The sequence below is a fragment of the Neomonachus schauinslandi genome, chromosome 6 (assembly GCF_002201575.2).
Source record: "Neomonachus schauinslandi chromosome 6, ASM220157v2, whole genome shotgun sequence".
Classification (NCBI taxonomy): Eukaryota; Metazoa; Chordata; class Mammalia; order Carnivora; family Phocidae; genus Neomonachus; species Neomonachus schauinslandi.
This window is the reverse complement of record NC_058408.1, coordinates 117,675,188-117,700,847: the sequence shown is the minus strand read 5'-3', so window position 1 is coordinate 117,700,847 and position 25,660 is coordinate 117,675,188. Positions and strand designations below refer to the sequence as shown.

General features: G+C 41.2%; 1 protein-coding gene across 1 annotated transcript; it reads left to right on the top strand.

Moving 5' to 3' along the window:
• Positions 1–15,361: 15,361 nt before the first annotated feature.
• LOC110589448 (zinc finger protein 883-like) lies at positions 15,362–25,542 on the top strand. The gene is made up of 6 exons (XM_044916219.1): positions 15,362–15,374; positions 15,606–15,737; positions 17,078–17,136; positions 22,105–22,231; positions 23,867–25,006; positions 25,091–25,542. Exons 1-6 carry the CDS (start codon positions 15,362–15,364, stop codon positions 25,540–25,542), a joined length of 1,923 nt encoding a protein of 640 aa, XP_044772154.1.
• The last annotated feature ends 118 nt before the right edge of the window (positions 25,543–25,660 follow it).

Below are 25,660 nucleotides of genomic sequence, written 5' to 3'. Positions count from 1 at the left end.
TCAGTTTTCCCTCCCTTCCCCTAAGACCCTATGCGCTATTCCTTATGGTCCACATATGAGTGAAACCATATGATAATTGTCTTTCTCTGCTTGACTTATTTCACTTAACATAACCCTCCAGTTCCATCCATGTAGATGTAAATGGTAGGTATTCATCCTTTCTGATGGCTGAGTAATATTCCATTGTATATATGAACCACATCTTCTTTATCCATTTATCTGTTGAAGGGCATCTCGGCTCTTTCCACAGTTTGTCTATTGTGGACATTGCTGCTATGAACATTGGGGTGCATATGCCCCTTCTTTTCCCTACATCTGTATTTTTTTTTCTTAAATATTTATTTATTTATTTGACAGAGAGAGACACAGTGAGAAAGGGAACACAAGCAGGGGGAGTGGGAGAAGGAGAAGCAGGGCTTACCGCAGAGCAGAGAGCCTGATGCAGGGCTTGATCCCGGGACCCTGGGATCATGACCTGAGCCAAAGGCAGACACTTAACAACTGAGCTAGCAGGGGCCCCACTACATCTGTATCTTTGGGGTAAATACCCAGTAGTGCAATTGCTGGGTCATAGGGTAGCTCTATTTTTAACTTCTTGAGGAACCTCCATACTGTTTTCCAGAGTGGCTGTACCAGCTTGCATTCCCACCAACAGTGTAAGAGGGTTCCCCTTTCTCCACATCCTTGCCAATATTTGTTGTTTTCAGTCTTGTTAATTTTAACCATTCTAACTGGTGTAAGGTGGTATCTCATTGTGCTTTTGATTTGTATTTCCCTGATGGCAAGTGATGTGGAGCATATTTTCATGTGTCTGTTGGCCATTTGTATGTCTTCTTTGGAGAAGTGCCTTTTCATGTCTTCTGCCCATTTCTTAACTGGATTATTTGTTTTTTGGGTGTGGAGTTTAATAAGTTCTTTATAGATATTGGATACCAGCCCTTTATCTGTAATGTCATTTGCAAATATCTTCTCCCATTCTGTGGGTTGCCTCTTAGAGTTGTTGACTGTTTCCTTTGCCGTGCAGAAGCTTTTGATCTTGATGAAGTCCTAAAAGTTCATGTTTGCATTTGTTTCCCTTGCCTTTAGAGATGTGTCTTGAAAGAAATTGCTGTGGCCTATGTCAAAGAGGTTACTGCCTATGTTCTCCTCTAGGATTTTGATGGATTCCTGTCTCACTTTTAGGTCTTTCATCCATTTTGAGTTTCTTTGTGTACGGTGTAAGAGAATGATCCATTTTCATTCTTTCCAATTTTCCCAGCACCATTTATTGAAGAGACTATCTTTTTTCCATTGGATATTCTTTCTGCTTTGTCAATGATTAATTGACCATAGAGTTGAGGGTCCATATCTGGGCTCTCTGTTCTGTTCCATTGATCTATGTGTCTGTTTTTGTGCCAGTACCATGCTGTCTTGATGATCACAGCTTTGTAATATAGCTTGAAGTCAGGAATTGTGATGCCCCCAGCTTTGGTTTTCTTTTTCAACATTCCTGTGGCTATTCGGGGTCTTTTCTGGTTCCATACAAATTTTAGGATTATTTGTTCCAGCTCTATGAAAAATGTCGATGGTATTTTGATAGGGATTGCATTGAATGTGTGGATTGCTCTGGACAGCATAGGCATTTTAACAATGTTTATTCTTCCAATCTATGAGCATGGAATGTTTTTCCATCTCTGTGTCTTCCTCAATTAATTTCATAAGTGCTCTGTAGTTTGTAGAATAAAGATCCTTTACCTCTTTTTTTTTAAAGATTTTATTTATTAATTTTGACAGAGAGAGGGAGCGAGAGAGGGAACACAAGCAGGGGGAGTGGGAGAGGGAGAAGCAGGCTTCCCACTGAACAGAGAGCCCGACATGGGGCTCGATCCCAGGACCCTAGGATCATGACCTGAGCCAAAGGCAGATGCTTAATGACTGAGCCACCCAGGCACCCTGATCCTTTACCTCTTTAGTTAGGTTTATTTCTAGGTATGTTATGGGTTTTGGTGCAATTGTAAATGGAATTGATTCCTTAATTTCTCTTTCTTCAGTTACATTGTTAGTGTATAGAAATGCAGCTGATTTCTGTGCATTGATTTTGTGGGGTTTTTTTTAAAGATTTTATTTATTTATTTGACACATAGAGAGATAGTGAGAGAGAGCACAAGCAGGGGTAGCTGCAGACAGAGGGAGAGGGAGAAGCAGGCTCTCTGCTGAGCAAGGAGCCTGATGTGGGGCTCAATCCCAGGACCCTGAGATCATGACCTGAGCTGAAGGCAGACGTTTAACCAACTGAGCCACCAAGGCGCCCCTCTGTGCATTGATTTTGTATCCTGCCACATTGCTGAATTGCTGTATGAGTTCTAGTAATTTGGGGGTGGAGTCTTTTGGGTTTTCCACATAAAGTATCATGTCATCTGCAAAGAGAGAGAGTTTGACTTCTTCTTTGCCAATTTGAATGCCTTTTATTTCTTTTTGTTGTCTGATTGCTGAGGCTAGCTCTTCTAGTATGATGTTGAACAACAGTGGTGAGAGTGGGCATCCCTTTCGTGTTCCTGACCTTAATGGAAAATCTCTGTTTTTCCCCATTGAGAATATTCACTATGGGCTTTTCATAGATAGCTTTTATGATATTGAGGTATGTTCCCTCTATCCTTATACTTTGAAGAGTTTTAATCAAGGGGCACCTGGGTGTAGGGGCACCTGGGTGGCTCAGACAGTTGGGCGGCTGCCTTCAGCTAGGGTTGTGGTCCCGGGGTCCTGGGATCAAGCCCCACATGGGGCTCCCTGCTCGGCAGGGGGGCCTGCTTCTCCCTCTCCCCGCCCCCTGCTTGTGCTCTCTCTCTCTCTCATAAATAAAAATTAAAAAAAAAGGTGCTGTATTTTGTCAAATGCTGCTTTTTCTGCATCATTTGAGAGGATCATATGGTTCTTGTCTTTTCTTTTATTTATTATTTTTTTTTATTTTTTTTTTTTTTAAGATTTTATTTATTTATTTGAGACAGAGAGAATGAGAGAGACAGAGAGCACATGAGAGTGGGGAGGGTCAGAGGGAGAAGCAGGCTCCCCGCAGAGCAGGGAGCCCGATGCGGGACTCGATCCCGGGACTCCAGGATCATGACCTGAGCCGAAGGCAGTCGCTTAACCAACTGAGCCACCCAGGCGCCCTTGTCTTTTCTTTTATTAATGTGCTCTTTCATGTTGATTGATTTCCGAATGTTGAACCACCCTTGCATCTCAGGAATAGATCCCACCTGTTCCTGATGAATAATCCTTTTAATATACTGTTGGGGGTGCCTGGGTGGCTCAGTTGGTTAAGCGACTGCCTTCGGCTCAGGTCATGATCCCGGAGTCCTGGGATCGAGTCCCACATTGGGCTCCCGGCTCAGCAGGGAGCCTGCTTCTCCCTCTGACCCTCTTCCCTCTCATGCTGTTTCTCTCTCTCTCTCTCTCTCAAATAAATAAATAAAATCTTTAAAATATATATATATATATATATACTATTGGATCCTATTGGCTAGGATCTTGTTGAGTATTTTTGCATCCACGTTCATCAGGGATATTGGTTGTAATTCTCTTTTTGATGGGGTCTTTGGTTTTGGGATCAGCATAATGCTGGCCTCATAGAGCAAGTTTGGAAGTTTTCCTTCCCTTTCTATTTTTTGAAACAGCTTCAGTAGAATCGGTATTATTTCTTCTTTAATCGTTTGGTAGAATTCCCTTGGGATGCCATCTGGCCCTGGACTCTTGTTTTTTGGGCAGTTTTTTATTACTGCTTCAATTTCCTTACTGGTTATTGGTCTGTTCAGATTGTTTCTTCCTGTTTCAGTCTTCGTAGTTTATAAGTTTCCAGGAATGCATCCATTTCCTCCAGATTGCTTAATTTGTTGGCATATAGTTGCTGGTAATAATTTCTAATAATTGTTCCTATTTCCTTGGTGCTAGTCGTGATCTCTACCCTTTCATTCATGATTGATTTGGGTCCTTTCCCTTTTCTTTTGGATAAGTCTGGGCAGAGGTTTATCAATCTTATTAATTCTTTCAAAGAACCAGCTTCTAGTTTCGTTGATCTGTTCTACTGTTTTCTGGTTTATATCTCATTGATATCTGCTCTAATCTTTATTATTTCTCTTCTCCTGCTTGGTTTGTTTTATGTGCTGTTCTTTCTCCACTCCTGTAGGTATAAGGTTAGCTTGTGCATTTGGGATTTTCCTAATTTTTTGAGAGAGGCTTGGATGGCTATGTATTTCCCTCTTAGGACTGTCTTTGCAGTGTCCCATTGGTTTTGGACTGATGTCTTTTCATTCTCATTAGTTTCAATGAATTGTTTAAGTTCTTCTTTCATTTCCTGGTTGGCCCAATCTTTAGCAGGCTGCTCTTTAACTTCCAAGTGTTTGAGTTCCTTCCAAATTTCTTCTTGTGGTTCAGTTCCAGTTTCAAAGCATTGTGGTCTGAAAATATGCAGGGAACAACCTCAATCTTTTGGTATCAGTCGAGACCTGATTTGTGACCCAGTATGTGATCTATTCTGTAGAAAGTTCCATGTGCACTCGAGAAGAATGAGTATTCTGTTGTTTTAGGATAGAATGTTCTGTATATATCTACGAAGTCGATCTGGTCCAATGTGTCATTCAAAGCTCTTGTTTCTTTGTGGATCTTCTTCTTAGATGATCTGTCCATTGCTGTGAGTGGAGTGTTGAGGTCTGCTATTAATGTATTATTATTAATATGTTTCTTTATTTTGGTTATTAATTGGTTTATATAATTGGCTGCTCCCATGTTGGGGGCATAGATATTTACAATTGTTTGATCTTCTTATTGGATAGACCCTTTAAGTATGATATAGTGTCCCTCTACATCTCTTACTGTGGTCTTTGGTTTAAAATCTTATTTTTCTGATATGAGGATTCCCACCCCAGCCTTCTTTTGAGGTCCATTATTGTGGTAAATGGTTCTCCATCCCCTCACTTTCAATCTGGAGGTGTCTTTAGATTCAAAATGAGTCTCTTGTAGATAGCATATGGATGTGTACTGCTTTTTATCCAATCTGAAACCCTGTCTTTTCATGGGAGCATTCAACCCATTTACATTCAGAGTGACTATTGAAAGATATGAATTTAGTGCCATTGTATTGCCTGTAAAGTCCCTGTTTCTGTAGATTGTCACTGTTTCTGGTCTTTGTGACTCTTGGGTTCTCTCTTCAGTTACAGAATCCCCCTAAATATTTCTTGCAGGGCTGGCTTGTTGGTCGCACATTCTTTCAGTTTCTGCCTGTCCTGAAAGCTCTTTATCTCTCCATCCATTCTGAATGACAGCCTTGCCGGATAAAGTATTCTTGGCTGCATGTTCTTCTCATTCAGTACCCTGAATATGTCTTGCCAGCCCTTTCTGGCTTGCCAGGTTTCTGTGGACAGGTCTGACGTTATTCTGATGTTCCTCCCACCATATGTAAGGAACCTCCTCTCCCTGGCTATTCTCAGGACAGTTTCTTTGGCTGTAAAATTTGCAGCCTTCACTATTATATGTCAGGGTGTTGATCTATTTTTATTGATTTGGGGACGGGTCCTCTCTACCTCTTGAACTTGAATGCTTGTTTCCTTCCCCAGATTAGGGAAGTTCTTAGCTATGATTTGCTCAACTATACCTTTTAGCCCTCTCTCTCTCTCCACCCCCTCAGGGATCCCAATAATTCTGACATTGGAACGTTTCATGGCATCATTAATCTCTCTAGTCCTTTTTTCATGTGCTACTAGCACCCTATCTCTGTTTTCCTCAATTTCCTTCCATTCCATCAGCTTATCTTCTAGATCACTAATTCTCTCTTCTGCCTCGTTTACCCTGGCTGTTAGAATATCCAGCTTAGACTGCACCTCATTCATAGCATTTTTTAGTTTGGCCTGATTAGATCTCATTTCTGCTCTTAGAGATTCTATATTGTCACTATTGCTTTTTTCAAGCCTTGCTATTGACTTTATGATTGCCATCCTGAATTCTAACTCTGACATCTTGCTTATATGTATATCCATTAGTTCTGTGGCAGAAGACATTGTCTCTGTTCTTTTCTTTGTTGAGAGTTCCTCCTCCTAGTCATTCTGTTGGGGGATGGTTGAGTGAATGAGCAGTGTCCAAAATATCAACCACGACCCAAGCAAGATGCACCCTAGCAAAATCTGGAGTGGTCAGAAGCCACCACTGAAAAAACAAAGCCAATATGTAACACAAGAATAAAATTAAACAATTTAAAAGTTTTAAAGAAGGGGGACTATAATCTCTCAGTCTGGACAAAGCAAGGTGTTTCATTTGTTCCTGGGTGTATTTTGGTCTCTGTGTTAGAGGACACTATGTACCAAAATTACAAGGAAAGTAAAACTCGTATATATATAAAGGTAAAATTGAGTAGAGTGAAAAAAGGCAAGCATATAGCTATAAAAAATACAGGTTTGAAAAAAATACAAGTTAAAAAGCGACTATGGAAAATAAGTTGATATAATAAACATCTAGTTGAAATGAGGAGAAGGTAAAAAGAAAAAAAAACAGAGAAAAAGTATATGAAAAAAAATAAAGAATTTTATCTGAAAAATAAACAAGTCACGAGGCCACACCTGGAGCTCAGTTTACAATTTTCCCCTGGCATTGTGATTTTACAGTCTTATGGGATCCACAGGATTGTCGTCCACCTGTTCTTCCAGCCTGTTTTCTGGGGGAGGGGCCTGCTGCACTCTAACCCTGTCTGTGCGGAATTGCCCCACCCCGTCAGGGGGATGGGCTCAGTGGGAACCGGGCTTCTGTGTGGCTTTTGTTCCTTGGGGACTTTTCGCACCTCTTCAGAGGATCAGAGCAAAAATGGCCACAGCCAAACCTCTGGCCCAGAGCAGAAAATTCGCAGTCTGCCCTCTTTAATAAACCCTCCAGGACAGTCTCCACTTCTGCATGCACCACTGAAAACTGCAGCCTCCCATGGTGTGCACCCACAGCAACTCTCTCAGCGATCATCCCAGGGGCCCAGGAGTGCCACTGCCCTTTTTGATTCTTTTTTTTTTTTTAAGATTTTATTTATTTATTTGACAGAGAGTGAGAAACAGACACAGAGAGAGCACAAGCAGGGGGAGCAGCAGAGGGAGAGGGAGAGGCAGGCTCTCTGCTGAGCAGGGAGCCCGATGTGGTGCTTGATCCCAGGACCCTGAGATCATGACCTGAGCCTAAGGCAGACGCTTTCACGACTGAGCCACCCAGGAACCCTTTGTGATTCTAAAACCGTAAGCAGCTGCAGGCTCGTGCACACACCTGAAGCTCTTGGACCATGTCTGGGTACTGCTCTAAAGCCCTTTCAGGGCTGCTACTGCTCTGTGAGTTTTTGCCTGGTTGTGGGCCAGGTTCCAGATTTTTTCAGGCCATTCAAGAGAATAGTGATTATCAACCAGTCCAGCACATGGTTTATGGTGATCTGGGCTGAGAGTCCTTCCTGGGCTTGCTGACCATAACCTGCTTCCTGGCTCCACTGCTTGGGCACTCTACCAGTTCATGCACCCCCTTTAGCTCTGCGGCTTCTCATATCCCAAGACCACAATGTCCTACCTAGAATTCTGCCTTTTCATTTCCAGATCCCCTTTCAGAGAGGGATGGCTCTCACTAGAGCAGATTTCTAAGGGTTCCGATTTTGCACTCCAGTGTTATATCACTTTCCAGGAGCCAGCTTATGGAGGCTCCCCCCCTTCTGGTTATCTTCTGATATCTCCCCTCAGGTTCACGACTCCACATGTCCTATCTTGCAAAAAGCAGTCACTTTTCTGCTTGTAGAGACCCAGATATGTATTCTTACATCTCAGGCTGATTTCGTGGGTATTCAAAATGGTTTGATAGATATCCAGCTAAATTCAGGGGACCAGTTGAAACGGGGTCCCCTACTCCTCTGCCATCTTGTCTCCTCCCCTGTCTCATTCATAGCATTTTTAAGTTGGCCTGATTAGATCTCATTTCTGCCCTTAGAGATTCTGTATTGTCATTTATGCTTTTTTCAAGCCTAGCTATTAACTTTATAATTGCTATCATGAATTCTGTCTCTGACATCTTATATCCATATAGATTACCTCTGTGGCAGAGAACCTTGCCTCTGGTTCTTTTGTTGTGAATTCCTCCTAGTCATTTTGCCCAGAGAAGGATGGGTGAACAAATGAACAGAGTCCAAAATATCAACCACGACTGAAGCAAAATACACCCTAGAAAAATGCAAAGTGGTTGGAAGCCACCACAGAAAAGCAAACAAAACCAAAACCAAACAAAATAATAAAAAAGAGGGGGGGAAGATACAAGTGTAGTGATCTGGAGGGGCACGTGCGCCCCAATGTTTATAGCAGCAATGTCCACAATAGCCAAACTATGGAAAGAGCCTAGATGTGCATCAACAGATGAATGGATAAAGAAGATGTGGTGTGTATGCACACACACACACACACACAATGGAATATTATGCAGCTATCAAAAAATGAAATCTTGCCATTTGCAATGACATGAATGGAACTAGAGGGTATTATGCTAAGCAAAATAAGTCGATCAGAGAAAGACAGCTATCATATGATCTCACTGATATGAGGAATTTGAGAAACAAGACAGAGGATCATAGGGGAAGGAAGGGAAAATGAAACAAGACAAAACCAGAGAGGGAGACAAACCATAAGAAACTCAATCTCAGGAAACAAACTGAGGGTTGCTGGAATGGAGGGGGGTGGGAGGGATGGCGTAGCTGGGTGATGGAAATTGGGGAGGGTATATGCTATGGTGAGCGCTGTGAATTGTGTAAGACTGTTGAATCACAGACCTGTACCCCTGAAACAAATAATACATTATATGTTAATTAAAAAAAAGGTGGGGGAAGAGAGACTATAATCTCACAGGGTGGACAAAGTAGGGTGGTCCACTTGTTCCTGAATGAATTTTGGTCTGTGTGTTAGAAGACACTACATCACAAAATTGCAAAGAAAGCAAAACTTATATATATATATATAAAAGTAAAATTGAATAGAGTGAAAAAGGACTAAAATGAAGCATATATCTATAAAATGTAGATACAAGAAATAAAAGTTAAAAAGCAACTTAAAAACCTAAGTTGGTAAAATAAGAATCTAGTTGAAATGGGAAAAAGGCTAAAAAAAAAAGGAAATGGAAAATTTTAGACTGAAAGATAAACGAGTCGTGAGAAAACACCTGGAGCTCAGTATACTATTTTCCCCTGGCTCTGGAGCTTTACAGTCTTGTGGGATCCATTAAGTTGTAGTCCACCTGTTCTTCCAGTCTGTCTTCTGGGGGAGGGCCTGCTGTGCTGCTTCTCGGGTGTCTTTGCCTGGGTGGTGTTGCCCCACCCCTTGTCTGGGGGCTGGGCTCAGTGAAAGCTGGGCCTGTGTGGCTTTTGTTCTCTGGAGGCTTTTCACACCTCTTCAGAGGATCAGAGGAAAAATGGTGTACCCAGATCTCCGGCCCCCAAGTGAAAGATCGTGGTTCCCCCCTTTTCAATAAGCCCTCTGTAGCTGCCTCTGAAAAGGGGAAGAGGGAAAGGTGGAAAGTCTTGCACTCATCTAAGCCCTCTGTAGCTGCCTCTGAAAAGGGGAAGAGGGAAAGGTGGAAAGTCTTGCACTCATCTGACACTAGGCAGATGGATGAGAAATTGCCTTGTAGCAGTCTCTTATAAGACAGGCATGAAAAACTGCTCGTGGCAGCTCCTTGCCTGTCTAGGATGGTACAAAATGTACAAGGAAGAAACCACTGAAAGATTACATGGTATATCTGGTTGAACTACCTCCTCTTTTTGTCCCATCCTAGACAGGCTTATCTCCCCTTGCTTTAAAAGGAACTGTAGGATGTTCCACCAAGACTCAAGAGATGCACCAGCTTATTAGTGTGTCATGGCAGAGCCATTTTTTTACAACTGTACCCCAACCTTTCATGTCAACAGCTAAGATTTTTTTGAAGCATAGGATATCCCATCATAAACCTTAATTAATTGTACCCATCCTTTCTATTTATCTTAGGCAACCTTAGATGAACGTGATTACAATGAGCATCAGCAGGATGCTCAATCCCACTTGGAGGGATGATTGTAGCTATGTTCCCCATCCAGATCCAAGCCAAGTAAATATGTTGCAGATACCATTGAGATTAACTGTAAAGAGCTACTTCTCTCTTAGGTGGGAGATTGATTTTTTTTGCTTTCCGTGTTTGGGAATCCAGCTGAAGCAGTCACACAGACTTTGTCTTGTCTGGCCAGTAGGCAATTGTTCATCACCACTCACACTAGAAAGTTTATTCTTAGTTGTAGTGACCTCTTCGGGGTCACTGGTCAGGATCCAAATCTTTGTCTAAAAGTTGGGATTATAATGTGAGGAATCTTAAGTACCAGAAAGGATTTGTAGGAGGGATGCTACTTTCTAATGTGTACAAAGGAACAGTTATTAGGTTTTTATCAGCACAGTCAGGCTGAAGATGACCAATCCAGCAATAAATTTCAGAGCCATATCTATGGTCTAGGAAAGTATACAGGGAGTTCTTGTTTCCCTTAAGCAATATGGGGACTACGGAGTATCAGCAATAATATAAGGCTGAGGGGACTGATGCTTGTGCGGAAAATTAAGCTTGTTTAGTCATCTTGGGTGGGGGCCATCCACTTCTAAAATTTTCAGGCCTCAGTTGAAGGACACCCAGTAGAATAGAATCCAGTAGTTAAGTTGAGGGCAGTGGTGATAGTCTGATATGACAGTCTAGCCCAAGTGTTCAGCAGATGAGAGCCAAGAGAATTTAATGGTCCTCCCACCAATCCTGGCCTCCTAGATTCTAAGGTGTTTCTTCCCCAGCAGCTGGGGTTTTACCTGTATGACCATGTGATCAGTATAACCAATCCCTGAAGCAACTACCTCCTCTTTTTGTCCCATCCTTAATAGTTTTCAACCCACACTGTTCAACCAGATATACCATGTAATCATTCAGTGGTTTCTTCCTTGTACATTTTGTACCATCCTAGAACATATCGTTTCCCTGTTATGTAGGTCACACTAGGACCCACCTTATGTATTGTTATCTCATGTCTGTGAACATTACCATCAATATTCAGAGCTTCTCAGATGCAGCAAGTATAACCAGGTGGTAAGAGAGGTACCAGGTTGGAATCTCCCACTGTCAGCTCTTCTTTACCACCCATAAGTTCCTACAGGCCAGTTTCTCAGAGGTAGATAAGAGGAAACTAAGAGTGAGAAGGGTTATTTATGTGTTTTGGGTCTCATACAGCTAGTGTACCTCTTCTTTCACCATATCCCAACCTCATAATTTATCCAGCAGGGAGGCACCCATTTGGAAAATTGCCACAGTGAGAGCACATACTTTCTGTTTAAGTGTGTGCTTCACTGGGAGTATTAGCTGTCTACTTAGCTTTTTAGGTTCTCCTTTAATAGTACATTTTATATTTTAATGGTAACTGCTTCCTGGGTGTGAGATGAAGTATATGTCCAGTGAATGCTGCAGAGATTTGCCTACTGCTAAGTATTCTTGGCAACAGAGATGGCACTATTCTTTGACATGATGTGTTTGGGAACTAAAGGGTGTAATATAGTCTACTCAGGAACTCTTGAATAGTATGGCCTGCATCTGCTGTGTGAATGAGAATTGCTGTGCCATACCTGAATAATCAATGCCCGAAGGTATCCTCAAAAGGAAGGTAGAGGGTCTGGATAGTCTGTCTGCCAGGACCTGCCAGGTCTGGTGCCCCAGGCTATGTGCCCTGGAGTTCCTTTGCCATTTGTGTTAGTTTCCTTGGGCTTCCATAACAAAGTACCACAAATTAGGTGGCTTATACACAGAAATTTATTCTCTCTTCTGGAGGCTAGAAACCCAAAATCAAGGTGTTGGTGTAGCCTTGCACTCTCTGAAGCCTCTAGGGAAGACTCCTCCCTTGCCTCTTCCAAGCTTCTGGTAGTTGCTGACAGTCATTAGCATTCCTTGGCTTGTAGATGCATCACTCCTGTCTCTATCTCCGTGATCACATGATGTGTGTCTAAATTTCCTTCTTATAAGGACACCAGTCATTGGATTAGGGCCCACTCTAGTCCAGTATGACCTCCTCTTAACTTGATTACATCTGCAAAGACCCTGTTTCCAAATCAGTTCACATTCACAGGTACCATGTGTTAGCTCTTAAACATATCTTTTTGGAGGAACACAGTTCAACCCATAACAGTCTGCCCTCTGACCCCTCAAAATTCATGTCCTTCCTATGCAAAATACATTCACCAAGTCCCAACATACCCCTCAATTCTTAATTTATTCCAGCCTTAACTCTAAGTCCAAAATCTCATCTAAATATAATAATTTAAAAAGTCCCCAATCCCAAATTCTAAATCATCTAAATCAGAAATCAGTGAGATTCTAGGTATAGGCTGTTCTGGGGCATAATTATTCTCTGTTCACAGACCTGTAAAACTTGAAAACAAATTGTTTACAAAATACAATGATAGGGGACATGTGGCTAGAGGGAAGGCCACATTTGGTGGAGAGTGGGAGGGGACTCAAGATCCTCATAGATTGACTACATTAAACCTTTGATGGTTTGTCAGTGATGTCTCACTCTATTGACATTTTCATGTTTGGCTTTTCCAGCCTTTGAAACTAAACCATCTCATGTTTTATGAAAGGGACAGTCCATACACCCAAGTGGCTATAACTGATACTGCTAAATGTATTGTAAAAATTGATATTTTAAGTATGCGTGATGCTTCTTTTAATTGTAAGGAATGTTCGGACAGAGGTACTGGGACAAGTGCCCAGCGAGGCTCTCCCAGCCCAGCCATGTAATATCAGTAAAGCAGTACAAGATGGGGGGATGGATTAACATCCTGATAAAGAGCTGGTAGAGATGGGGTACTTAACGATTTACGAGGCTCTACGGTGTGCTCTCCCACTTGGGTCAGTCAGTCCTAATAAGTCTCTTGAGCTGCAAATGTCAGTGACCGACCACTATGCACACTAGAGCACCAGTCAGGCATCAGTCAAACTTCCCACCTTCATGCAGGTGGACATTTACCTCTGCAGATAAGGCTTTCTCAGAGGTTGGAGTCCGTGCCAGCACCTCATGCTTCTTGGGGGTGTTGGAACACTGAAGTCCCTGAGGAGGCCTGGACTTCGATGATGAACAGATTAGCTAAGTTAAAGGCTGGTAGTGCACTGAGCCACTATGGCTGTGTATCCACAGAGAAAACTGTTACAAACCTTATATGCAAAATAAAATTCCACCAATGGTCCAAGTTGTAGGCTGTAGTGCTTGCCCAGTAAAACACTCCCCCAAAACACATCTTGCTACATTTTCACTGACTCATGAACAATAGCCAACAGGATGGCAGGGTGCTTCAGTACCTAGCAGCAGGATCAAGTTCTAAGCCCCTGGGGGGTCACACATTGTGATAACAGATTGTATAGAATCCCTTACCCTGTTGTCACCCATGTGGACTCCAGTGGAAATGGTCCCTTTGACAATGAACATCACTGAAACCAACAGATGTTAGTTTAGGCTGATCAGACCTGAGCCATCCAGAGAAGACCATAGACCTCTGGATATACCATCACACAGGATGAGCGTCTATATTCCAGTATTGAGACCAAAATCAAAGCTTAGTGATTCAGCCTAGGGAAGCCTGACAAATGTGCCTAGAGTGCCCATTCCACATGAATAGTGTACTAGTTTCCTAGGGCTGCCTTAACAGAGCATCACAACTTGTGTGGCTTAAAACAACAGGCATATATTCTCTCACAGGTCTGAAATTATACCGGAACCAAACCAGTGTTCATCTGCCCCATACAGAGCAAGCCAGTAAAGATTGACACTGAGCTTCGGCAGTGAAGAAAGATAAGCTATTTATTGGTATGGTGCATCCCAAGAGAATGGGGAGCTAATGCTCAAAGTCTCAAACTTACAGGTGACACCTTCTAAGGGCAAAATTTGGGGGAGGGGTTTCCTGAGAAGGTGGATGCTATTGATTGGAGGCCTAGGAAGTTATGTTAACAGATAATGGTTACTTCTGGCGCCACTTCATCTGGTCCCACAGAGGTCTGTTCTATCTCAAGATAGAGATGGAATCTGAAAAATATCTTTATATATGTTAGAGATTTCATTAGGTACATCTGGTGATTATGTGTTTAGGAGAGTGCTAATCAGCTGCTTGTATCTGCTTGTGTGTGCTAAGCTAGTGGGGTTGCTTTCCTTCATGTTCCTTTGAATGATATAAGCATTCCTATCTTTTGGTCCTGGATCTGTGCGTTCCCTGGCTGGTCCAGCTGCGCCTGGGAGCAATATGACCCCTAGTGTTCATTATTTCATCTGAACTAACAAGATGGATGCCCGCTTCAAAATCAAGGTGTCAACAGGGTTGTTTCCTATTAGAGGTTCTAAGAGGGAATCTGTTCCATGCTTCTCTCCTAACTCCTGATGGTTTTTGGCAGTCTTTGACACCCATTGGCTTGTAGCCATATCCCTCCAATATGTCTCCACATTCACAAGGCATTCTCCCATGCCTGTTTCCTCTCTTTGCTCATAAGGACACCAGTCATCAGAGCCCACCCTAACCAGTATGACTTCATTTTAACTTAACTAATGACATCTGCAAAGACCCTATTCAAAAATAGTCACAATCTGAGGCTCTTAATGGATATGAATTTGGAGGCAAGGAGATACTATTCTACTATTCTACTCAGGCCAAAATGAACCATTTTATATTGTAACCATATAGTTCACGGTTCCCTAGTGGTCCCTGACATGTTCTTTACAGCTTACTCTCTCATAATTCCTTCAACAACCTCGCATCACACTGCATCATTTTGCAATGCCCTGCGGGCCAGAAAGAACCAAGCCCAGCAAACCCCTGGGAGAAGCCCTGAGAACACCTCTGCCCTCCCGGGGAAAACTCTTCAGACGAGGTGTGGTGCCAGGGCTTATGGGAAACGTAGTCCTACGTTTCCTCGTCTCACACGGCGCAGGTTCAGGGAAAGGGTCTTCCATGTTCTCCGAGGGTTGTTGTGCGCATGTGTAACTTCGGTCTCCAGGTGTTTTTCGCAGGTTTCCCCGCCCCGCGGAGGAAATCCTGGAGTGTTCAGGGGGGCTGGCGCTGCGCAAGTGGGGGCGGCCGGTGAGCCCAGGCCAGATGGGCGAGCGCCCGCGGGGTCGGCCGTGGGGAGGGGGCTAGGCGAAGGCGGGTGGGGGCGGCCTCGGGGAGGGACGGCCGGGCGGGGCGCTTCTGTCCCGTGGGGGCCGCGGGCGTCCAAGTGGGGCCGCGGCGTCGGCGGGGCTGCGGGAGGGGGGCGTGAGCTTTGGATCCAGGTGGAGCCGGGTGTAAGTTGTTTTACTGCTGGCAAGATGACGAAGATGGGTGAGAGTAGGTTTCTTCGTGTGTAAAACAAGACTATGTGCTACGTGGGGTTCTGAGGATTAAAATTTTTTACACATGTTTTTAAAATAGCATTTTCAGTTTTAACGTTCGGAGCAGAGCTTAGTTAATATTAGCTGTTAAGGTTTTTGGAAGATATTTTTCCTTTTCGTTGGCTAAATTTTATTTAATCCTAATAACGGCCTTTAATGTAACTGTTTTCTGTCTTGGCAGACAAGAAAACTGAGGCTCAGAGGGCTCAAGTGAAATACTCAAGGTCTCACAGTTTGGTAGACAACCCTGTTGAAAACCATCGTATTTCTCACAGCACCTTCTTTAGGGCCCAAGGAAACAACCCCAAAGTGTGTGAGCACTGAATCTCACCTTGTGGTCATGTATTTTGGGATTTCTTGGCATGTCAGAACCCTTGGAACAGACTGCATAATTTACTGCACTGTCCAACTTTCAGCATCCTCGGTGGCCTTAGAGTTTAGGCAGATAAGTTCTGTGAGATTTTGATCCCTGAATCAAACTTCTAAATAAATGATTTTGTCTTTTAAGCCTAGGTTCCCCCTCCCTTGGAAGAAAGCAGCTTTTATGAAGTAAGAAGGAGGAAGCCCCAGGAACAGGAATCTCACCTTGAAGGTCACTCCTCGGACCTCAGACTTCTCAGCCACAGCTTTTGAGCAGAGGCAGGATACTCCTAGAAAGGAGCAGGTCCTGGGTTTGCATAGTCCGCAGTAACAGTTCTTTATTCTGCTCAGAATGAGCATTGCCCCGCTATCACCGCATCCAGAGGGCCTCACCATGATGAAAGGTCTGGACCAAGCTTCAGGAAAGATAGGTGAGTAGACACTGGGTGGTAGGTGAGGGGCAGGTTGTGTGGAAAATATTAATTCATTAAAGGGTTCATGTCTGCATGGTCTGCAGGGAGAGATCCCTAGGCACAACTGAAGAAATTCTATCTCCAGCCTTTAATAAACATGCCCTGCCTTCAGCGTCCACCCACTTTTTCTAGATTTTGAGCTGCTCTTCTATGTCCCTCTAGGGGTATGCTGCCAGTCCATCTACCCTGATTTTATAGAGGCATAGAATAGGGTCATCTGTGTCTGCTTAATTTCAGAGCTGAGAAACCTTGACTCTGGGTGTTTAAGTAGCCTGTCCAGAGTCACCGAGTTTGTTAGAGGCAGTGCCAGGACCAGAAAACTGTCCACGAGGTAAGTCATCCACCAGGTTCTATCGCAGCTTAGTTAGAAACAGTTTTTAAAGTAGGCCCGTCCATGAAGCAACCTCATCTTTTTCTGCAGAGTGATTTCTCTAACTCTTAAGGGTAAGCAACTCAGTAGGAATGTAAGTAAACAAATATCTTGAGTATTTTTCCTACAACATTGATAGTGAAAAATAAAGATTTGTCTTTTGATATCTTTGTTAAATTAGTACTGGATTGGTTCTAAAAGAAAAATGAAAATTTTAAATCATTAGGAAATAAACCCAGTGAAAAATTGCTCAACCAGGCTCTTCAGTTCTGTCAGAGTCACACATGTGAATTCTCCCTGCACATGGTTCTTGCTGACTCTCGGGGGCCAAAGAACTTTTTCTTACAGGGTAACATTTAACTCTCTGGTGGGCATGGGGTTTTAGGAGATGAATCTCAAAAGTCTATAGCAGCCAAATCTCACATGACCTACTCTTTTCTTCTCCCATAGCTGTACATTCAGCCTTCTCTGTACTTTCCCAAAAGGAACAGAAAAAGAACAAATCCCAGGTGAGCTGTTTTTCATTTCTCACATTGTTTTCCATTGCATAAAACAATGAAGATAAAAATGATACAAGCTGTCAAGGAATACATAGAGTTAACAGATCGAAAACAAGGAAAGGTCAGCATGTTAATTATGTGGAGATCATTATAATTGTTCTTCCGTTAGTATATATATTACACATTATATTGTGTAGCAGTAATTTTTATAATAATAATTATTGCAAATTTATCTTTGATACTCTGTCCAAAAGGAAAATGCTTTGCCTTGACCATAAAAATAAAAGTAATTCTTCACAGAACACAAAGATTTCCTGGCCTGAAGTCTGAAAAAATTCTGTCTTCCTGAAAGTAAGGTAGTTGACAATCTCAGTTAACAAGTCTGAGATGAATGCTGCCCATCATCTTCACCTCTGATTGTTCTTTAGTGGGTGCAGAGAGCAGAAGGCCAAAGCATAACTTAGTTGATTCAAGTTGATGATTTTTTTTTAAGATGTATTTATTTATTTGAGAAGGGAGGGGCAGAGGAGAGAATCTCAAGCAGACTCCCACTGAGCATGAAGCCCCACGTGGAGCTCTGTCTCACGACCCTGAGGTCATGACCTGAGCCAAAACGAAGAGTCGGACACTTAACTGACTGAGCCACCCAGGTGCCCCTCAGGTTGATGATTTCTTTTGTCTGCTTTACAGTATTGTCCTTTTCCTGTTGCCTTTTAGCAAAGCTTCTCCTCATGTGATTATCTTTGGTCTGTTGTAATTCTTACCTTATTATTTCTTGACTGATTTCATATTCTGTGGATTTTTAACTATTTCAAAGGATGCACAACCACTCAATTTGAAATTCAAACGCTGAATGTTGTGCTTGTTTAAGTGAGAGCTATTGCTGGTCAGATATATTCTTACTGAGCAAAGCAAATTGTTGATTTTCTGTATGGTTTTTGCAAAGAGTTGGTATACTCGTTTCCTGTGGATACTATAACAAGTTACCCCAAATTTAGTAGCTTAAAACAACAGAAATTTATTCTTTCAGTTCTGGAGACTAGAAGTCTGAAATCAAGGTGTTGTCAGGGATGTGCTCCTGCTTAAGCTTCTAGAGGAGATTCCATCCCCCATCTCTTCCATCTTCTGGTGGCTTTTGGGAGAGAGGCAGGAGATAGAATGGAGAAAAAAACAAAGATGAAGAAAAATAAATATTTTGTAAGCCCTTGTATCAGTGTTCCCCAGAGAAACAGAACCAATAGGATGTGTGTGTGTGTGTGTGTGTGTACAGATAGCATATAATATAGACACATGTAAATACACATATGTATACATTCGTTTTACGGAATTGGTGCATGTGATTGTGGGGCCTGGCAAATCTAACCAGCACACTGGAAACTCAGGACATAATGCTGCAGTCTTGAGGCAGAATTCCTTCTTTTGGGGGAAACATTAGTTTTTGCTCAAAAGGCCTTTAACTGTTTGGATGAGGCCCACCCACATTATTGAGGGTAATCTACTTAAAGTCAACTCATTGTAGATATTAACCACATCTATAAAATACCTTCACAGCAACACTTAGATAAGTGTTTTATGAAATAACTGGATACTGTAGCCTATGAAGTTGACACATAAAACTAACCATTACAAGTCCTATAAGAAGATAACAGTGATCTATTGTGTTGTATGTATGTGTTGTATGTATACATATATATGTGTTAATATATGTGGGGTGTATGTATGAGTAAATGCATATATACATATATAAATAAATATGTACATTTTTATGATCATGTGACTAGTAAACAGTACTTGGCTGGATTGTTTTTATGCATGACATGAGATTTCCTTTTATATTGGGTATTTAACTCATTAACATTTATTGTGCTCACTGATGATGTTTAGTTTTAGTTCCTCCATCTTTATTTGTATTTTTATTTATCCCATCTTCTTTCCTTTCTTTAATTTTTCTCTGTCGATTATATTTCTCCCTTCCAGTGGTTTGAAAATTCAGTATTTTTTTCCATTGGTTCTCCTGGAAACAGTTAACATAGGTTTATATTTGTATTTTTTCCATCAGCATCAAGAATTTTTATTTTCTAGACCTGACCTGATCTTTTGCATGTTTTACTGTCCCTTCCTCCCACATCTCATGTTTTATAGAAGTGATCAGAATCGTTAAAATTTTAATTTTTTTAATTATTTTTTTAAAGATTTTTATTTACTTGAGAGGGAGTGAGAACGAGAGAGATCACAGAGGAGAGGGAGAAGCAGACTTGCTGCTGAGCAGGGAGTCCGATGTAGGGCTCCATCCCAGGATCCTGGGAACGTGACCTGAGCTGAAGGCGGACACTTAACCAGCTGAGCCACCCAGGCGCCCCAGAATTGTTTTTTAATATAAATTTTTAAAAATCCTTTATTAACAGGTGCAGTATTTAGACATGACTAAGTTATCTGGTTATTCTCTGTAATTTCCAAGGTAGTTGGATTAAAATGTCTATAGATAAGAGGAGGTCAGTGAGCTAGCACCTTGATCTTGGACTTCCAGCCTCCAGAACTGTGGGAAAATAAATTTCTTTTGTTTAAGCCATCTGGTGTGTGGTAGTTTGTTATGGGAGCCTTAGCAAACTAATAACATATGGTAATTATATTTTTAATTCTTTGAGGACACACCATACTGTTTTCCATAGTGGCTGTACCATTTTACGTTCCCACCAACATGCACAAGAGTTCAGTTTTTCCACAGCTTCACCAATGCTTTTATTTTGTTTGCTAATGGGTGTGAGGTGAAGTGACGTTCTTTTGAGTACTGTTAATCTCCAGTGTCTTTAAAAACAGTCGTTTCCTATTTTTGGAATCATAATAATTACATAGTTTTGTTTTCTTCTTACTCACTTTTTCACTTCATCTGGTGCATGTCTTTTGTGTTACCTGTTCTTAAATTTCTGGTGAACCTTCATTGTCCATCTATATTTATATGTGAAGATTTGGTTTGATTCATGTAGGTAGCTATTGTGAGTTTATTCAGAAATACAGAATGCTGTTCCTTTATCTGTTTTCTCTCCTCAGGGAAAGAACTGACTTCAAGGATTTATAAAGGGAATTGTTGGAAAGATATAACCTGGTGAATTTCCTTTCAGGTTATCAGCAGGGAGTATATAGGCAACTTCAAGAGACTATTGATTTTTGAAGTGGACATTTCCCATACTGTGGATTTAGACCATCATGATCTATCTCATCAAAGACCTGCCTTAAAACAAAACCAGTATCCATTTTCTTTCTGGCTGACTTGGCCATTGCTAGAGCCCCTGAAGCATTTACCTAAAACATTTTTTTTAATCTGATTTATCCTTAAACTATCAGCTGTGTTTATACAGAGTGACAAATGCCAGAGTGGTCTGACACTCCTTCAGTTTATTCCTCAGCCAATCAATCAGCACACTATCCACTTTGAGCTCAGATGATGGCCATATATACTATATACTGAATGTATGCAGACACATACGTGCCACCCATAGGCAGTTCTCACTTTGCACTGTCGTGTGGGGCTATAAAAATGGGCACATACACTGAAACCATGCAAAGCAATCTTAATCATGGGGGAAAGCGGTAGTTCTGTGATCTTTAAGTATCTTTAAAAATATTTGTCAAAACATTAAAAATGTGTATAAAAATGAAAAAATACTATAATATTTAGTACTAAGTACCTCTTCATTAAGATCCTTTGGGTGTAGATCTAGAGTGTCTCAAATGGAGGCAGTATTAACATTCCTACAATCAGGTATTTCTTCTAAAACCCCATTTATATTTGATTTGAATTTCACTTCTAATGTAATCACTTCTCATTTCTTTGCTGCTCTTTCATCTTTGTTGGCCAGTTCCCTTTTGCAAACCATTCAACTATTTTTGCAAAATGCCGTATTGCCAGGAGACAAGGAGGGAACATGTGTTTTGTTGTTTGTGTGTGGACTAAGTAACAGATGTGCAGTGATCAGTCACTGGTGGACTTTGAAAAAAAAAATGACATGGTTGATAATTATTCATGGTGTTTGTTATTTATGTAGTGATTTGTGGATTGAAGAGCAAGCAGCAAAGTTTGTACTTTATGTGATTACTCAGAGTTACCGTAGTAACTGAAATCTGACAGTGTTGTTGGGGGACTGTTGTTACTTAACTAAATAAATTGTGGTAACTGATATTTGTGCATGTCAGGACCATACAAAGTATGGACTACCTGTAGAGACAGACATTCAGACATATCTATATATTGCCACAGATTTGTGCCAATTTGATGCTTAAAAGTTTTCCTCTCTTAAAAGGGTGAGTCATCAAATACTTTGGAGAACTCTTGTCTAAATGAACAATGCCAAAATAACCAGATTAGGGCATTTTATATCTTTAAAGCTCCAAATTCAGTTCTCTCTTGATCTTATGCTATTATTTAATCCAGTTTGCATCCATACTAGATTGTAAGCTTCCTGAAAGTAGAAACAGTGTTTCATGTATTCTAATATCCACAGAAACTAGGACACTTTCATGTATATAATGTATCTTATGCTTGTGTGTATTTGTGTGTGTTGTTTTTTTTTAAGATTTTATTTATTTGTCAGAGAAAGAGAGAGTGCACAAACAGGGGGAGCGACAGGCAGAGGGAGAAGCAGGCTCCCCACCGAGCAAGGAGCCCTCTGTGGGACTCGATCCTAGGACCCTGGGATCATGACCTGAGCCAAAGGCAGACGCTTAACCGACTGAGCCACCCAGGCATCCCTGTATGTGGTTTTTATTATTATTATTATTATCATTATCTATTATTATTATTATTTTATATTTCTCTTTTTCCCTCCACATATAAAACCAAACAGGGACTATGCTAAGTCTCCTATATAAACTTTTTCTAATAAACTCAATAGTAAACATAGTGAAGGATTGCTTCCTAGATATATTTACTCTGTCATATAGTTTTGAGCACTTCTGATTGATCAGATATGCGTGTTACAGGGATCAATTTCATTTGAGGATGTGACTGTGAACTTTACCCAGGAGGAGTGGGGTCAACTGGACCCTGATCAGAGGACCTTGTACAGGGATGTGATGTTGGAGAACTATAGCATCTTCATCTCACTGGGTAAGCAAAACTTTCCTGAGTAACATCAGCATGTCCTTTTGTTGTTATCAAAGCATGTGGATCTTTTTTTTTTTTTTAATTTATTTGCCAGAGAAAGAGACAGCGAGAGAGGGAACACAGCAGAGGGAGTGGGAGAGGGCAAAGCCGGCTTCCCGCCAAGCAGGGAGCTCCATGTGGGGCTCGATCCCAGGACCCTGGGATCATGACCTGAGCTGAAGGCAGATGCTTAACGACTGAGCCACCCAGGTGCCCCAAAGCATGTGGATCTTTTGTCGAGTTTAATGATACTTAGGTTTGGACAACCAGGAATATTGTTTTCTCACTTCCCAACTGAAAGATTCCAGTGGATTCCTTCACTGTGCAGCTCCTGAAGCTGGACCTTGGTTTTTCTTCTGAGTTCCTAAAGCCAAGCAGCTTTTCCTATGTCCTTTATCATTTTTCATTATCAGGACATTGCATTACCAAACCAGAGGAGACCTTGAAGTTAGAGCAAGAAGGCACCATGGGTGTTAGAGAAAGAATTTGCAAGCCAGTATTACCCTGATGAGTAATCCAGGGGAAATTAGATCCCAGGTGGTTGTTTCAAGTATGTGCATCTTTGGAGTGTTTTTAAGAAGCTCTGTTTGGAAGCGACTAAGGATGCTTAGCCTGCATACCTAAATTCACCAAAGATACACTCTCACACATATATGTTCTCTTTTTCGATTGGCTTTTTAAGAGTTTACTCCCTTTTATTTGTACCTTGAAATTCATTCCCATGTCATATTAATATTTTATGTTGGTTAGTCTCCTTCCTCTAGCATTCTCAGCTTCGTATTCCCTTCATTTTCAAGGACTTCTTTTGTTTTTAGGAATTAATAAATTAGTTTAACCAGTATTAATTGAGCATTTGCTCCATGCCAGTCATGTTTTAAGTGAAAGAGATAGAGCAGTGATGAAATAAATCCCTTGATCTCATGGAATTTGTATTAGCAGGAGAGAGATGCAGGAAGCTGATTGCCATGAGAATTGAGAGTAGAAGCAAGGAGACCAATTAGGAAAAACAACACCCCGTAGACTAGGTTTGAGGTAATAGAGTGTGCATAGTGATGGAATTCGGGCTATCTCTCGAAGGTAGGATTAACAAAATCAGCACCTAGATTCTAATTCATTCTCTCTGAACTCTTTCATTCCTCGGGTAGTTTTTTGGAACAACAATCTTGTCTACCTGTTCTCCATGTCACATTTACTATATAATTTTTTAATTGAGTACATCTTACTGTGAATTCCACTCAGTGTGATTCATCCACTCTTACTGAATCCTTTATTTTCTATTCTTTGTGTTTATTTTACCCCTTCTGTCCATTTTGAAATATATATTCGTGAAGGACCAAATAAATATGTGTGTTCATTGCCAATTTTACTTTCCTCTCTTCCACCACCATCGCTTTGTTTGATTGGTTGGTTTGTTGTCACCTCTTTCCCCCAGCTCCTCAGAAAAGTAGAGGGAATGGAAAATGCTGATTTGGTATTACTTTTATCTCAAAAGACAGTCTCTGAAACCAAAGAGCTGGGTGTATAAGGGGTATTTGTGTATTAGCCCAATTTTATTAGAAGTAGTTTCAGATTCATAAGGTATGTTTTTCTTATTTCTAGAAGAATTGAAAGTTGATGGCATAATAGAGAGCAAAGAAAACCAAGACAGACATTTATGGCAAGATGCATTTATCAATAACAAAAAAGTGATTACGGAGAAAGAGAATGTATTAAGGAAAACATTTAATCTGTACATAGACTCTGTTCCTTCCAGAAAAATGTCCAGTAAATATAATCTAGATGGAGTCAGTTTAGAAAATACGTCGGAGTTAACCACTAATAATAAAAACTACTCAGGAAAGAAATCCGATGATGCCAATGGGTACAAGAAATTGCTTCCTGATATTAATCATGAGAAAACTCATACTAGAGAGAAGTTTAATGAATTTAATAAAAATGAGAGCATCTTCTATCATAATGAGGATTTTATTCAGCAACAAAAGATTCACACTGTGGAGCAACTGCCTGAATATAATGAATGCATTAAAACCTTCCACAATAATGCTCTCTTCATTACACATAACAGAACTCACACAGGAGAGAGATCATGTGATTATAATAAATGTGAGAAAACTTTCAGGGGTGAGTCAAACCACATGCTACGTGAGATAATTTACTCAAGGAAGAATCACTATAAATTTAATGAATGTGGGGAAAGCTGTGATAAGTCAGTCCTTTGGAAGAAACATCCTAGAATTCACATGGGTGAAGAGTGTGAGAAATACCACGAGTGTGATGTATGTGGGAAAACCTTCCTCCGGAAGTCAAACCTCACAATACATCACAGAATACACACAGGAGAAAAACCCTATAAATGTAATGAATGTGGGAAATCCTTTTACCAGAAGTCAACCCTCACTGTACATCAAAGAACTCATACAGGAGAGAGACCCTATGAATGTGCTAAATGTGGGAAAAAATTCTACCAGAACTCAGCCCTCCATCAGCATCAAAGAACACACACAGGGGAGAAGCCTTACAAATGTAGTGAATGTGGAAAATCTTTCTCCCAAAAGTCAGACCTGACTGTGCATCAGAGCTCTCACACAGGCGAAAAACCTTATAAATGTAACAAATGTGACAAGTCCTTTAGTATAAAGTCAAAACTCACTGTACACCAGAGAATACACTCAGGGGAGAAGCCCTATGAATGTAGCAACTGTGGGAAAATGTATCATATGAAGTCAACCCTCATTAAACATCAAAGACTTCACACAGGGCAGAAGATATATGAATGCAGTGAATGTAAGAAGACCTTCTGTGGGAAGTCAGTTCTCCTTAAACATCAGAGAACTCATACAGGGGAGAAACCTTATGAATGTGTAGAATGTAGGAAAACCTTTTCTGAGAAGTCAACCCTCAGTAAACATCAGAGAATTCATACCGGGGAGAAACCCTTTGAATGTAACAAATGTGGGAAGTCATTCTGCCAAAAGTCACAACTCGTTGAACATCAGAGAATTCATACAGGGGAGAAGCCCTTTGAATGTAAAGAATGTAGGAGAACATTTTGCCAGAGGGCATCCCTCAATGTACATCAGAGAACACACACAGGAGAGAGGCCCTATGAATGTAATGAATGTGGAAAATGTTTTTATGATAGTTCGACCCTCACTAAACATAAGAGGATTCATTCAGGGGAGAAACCCTATAAATGTAATGAATGTGGGAAGACCTTCAGCCACAAGGCAACTCTCACCACACATCAGAAAATACACAGAAGAGAAACACTGTAAAGATGGATGGTGAAACCGTCTTGCTGTAACTCAGAACTGTTGGCCTGACAGAAAGTATATCCAAGGAAGTAACCCTATAGTTGTAATGAATGTGGGAAGTCCAACCAGAAGTCAGCCT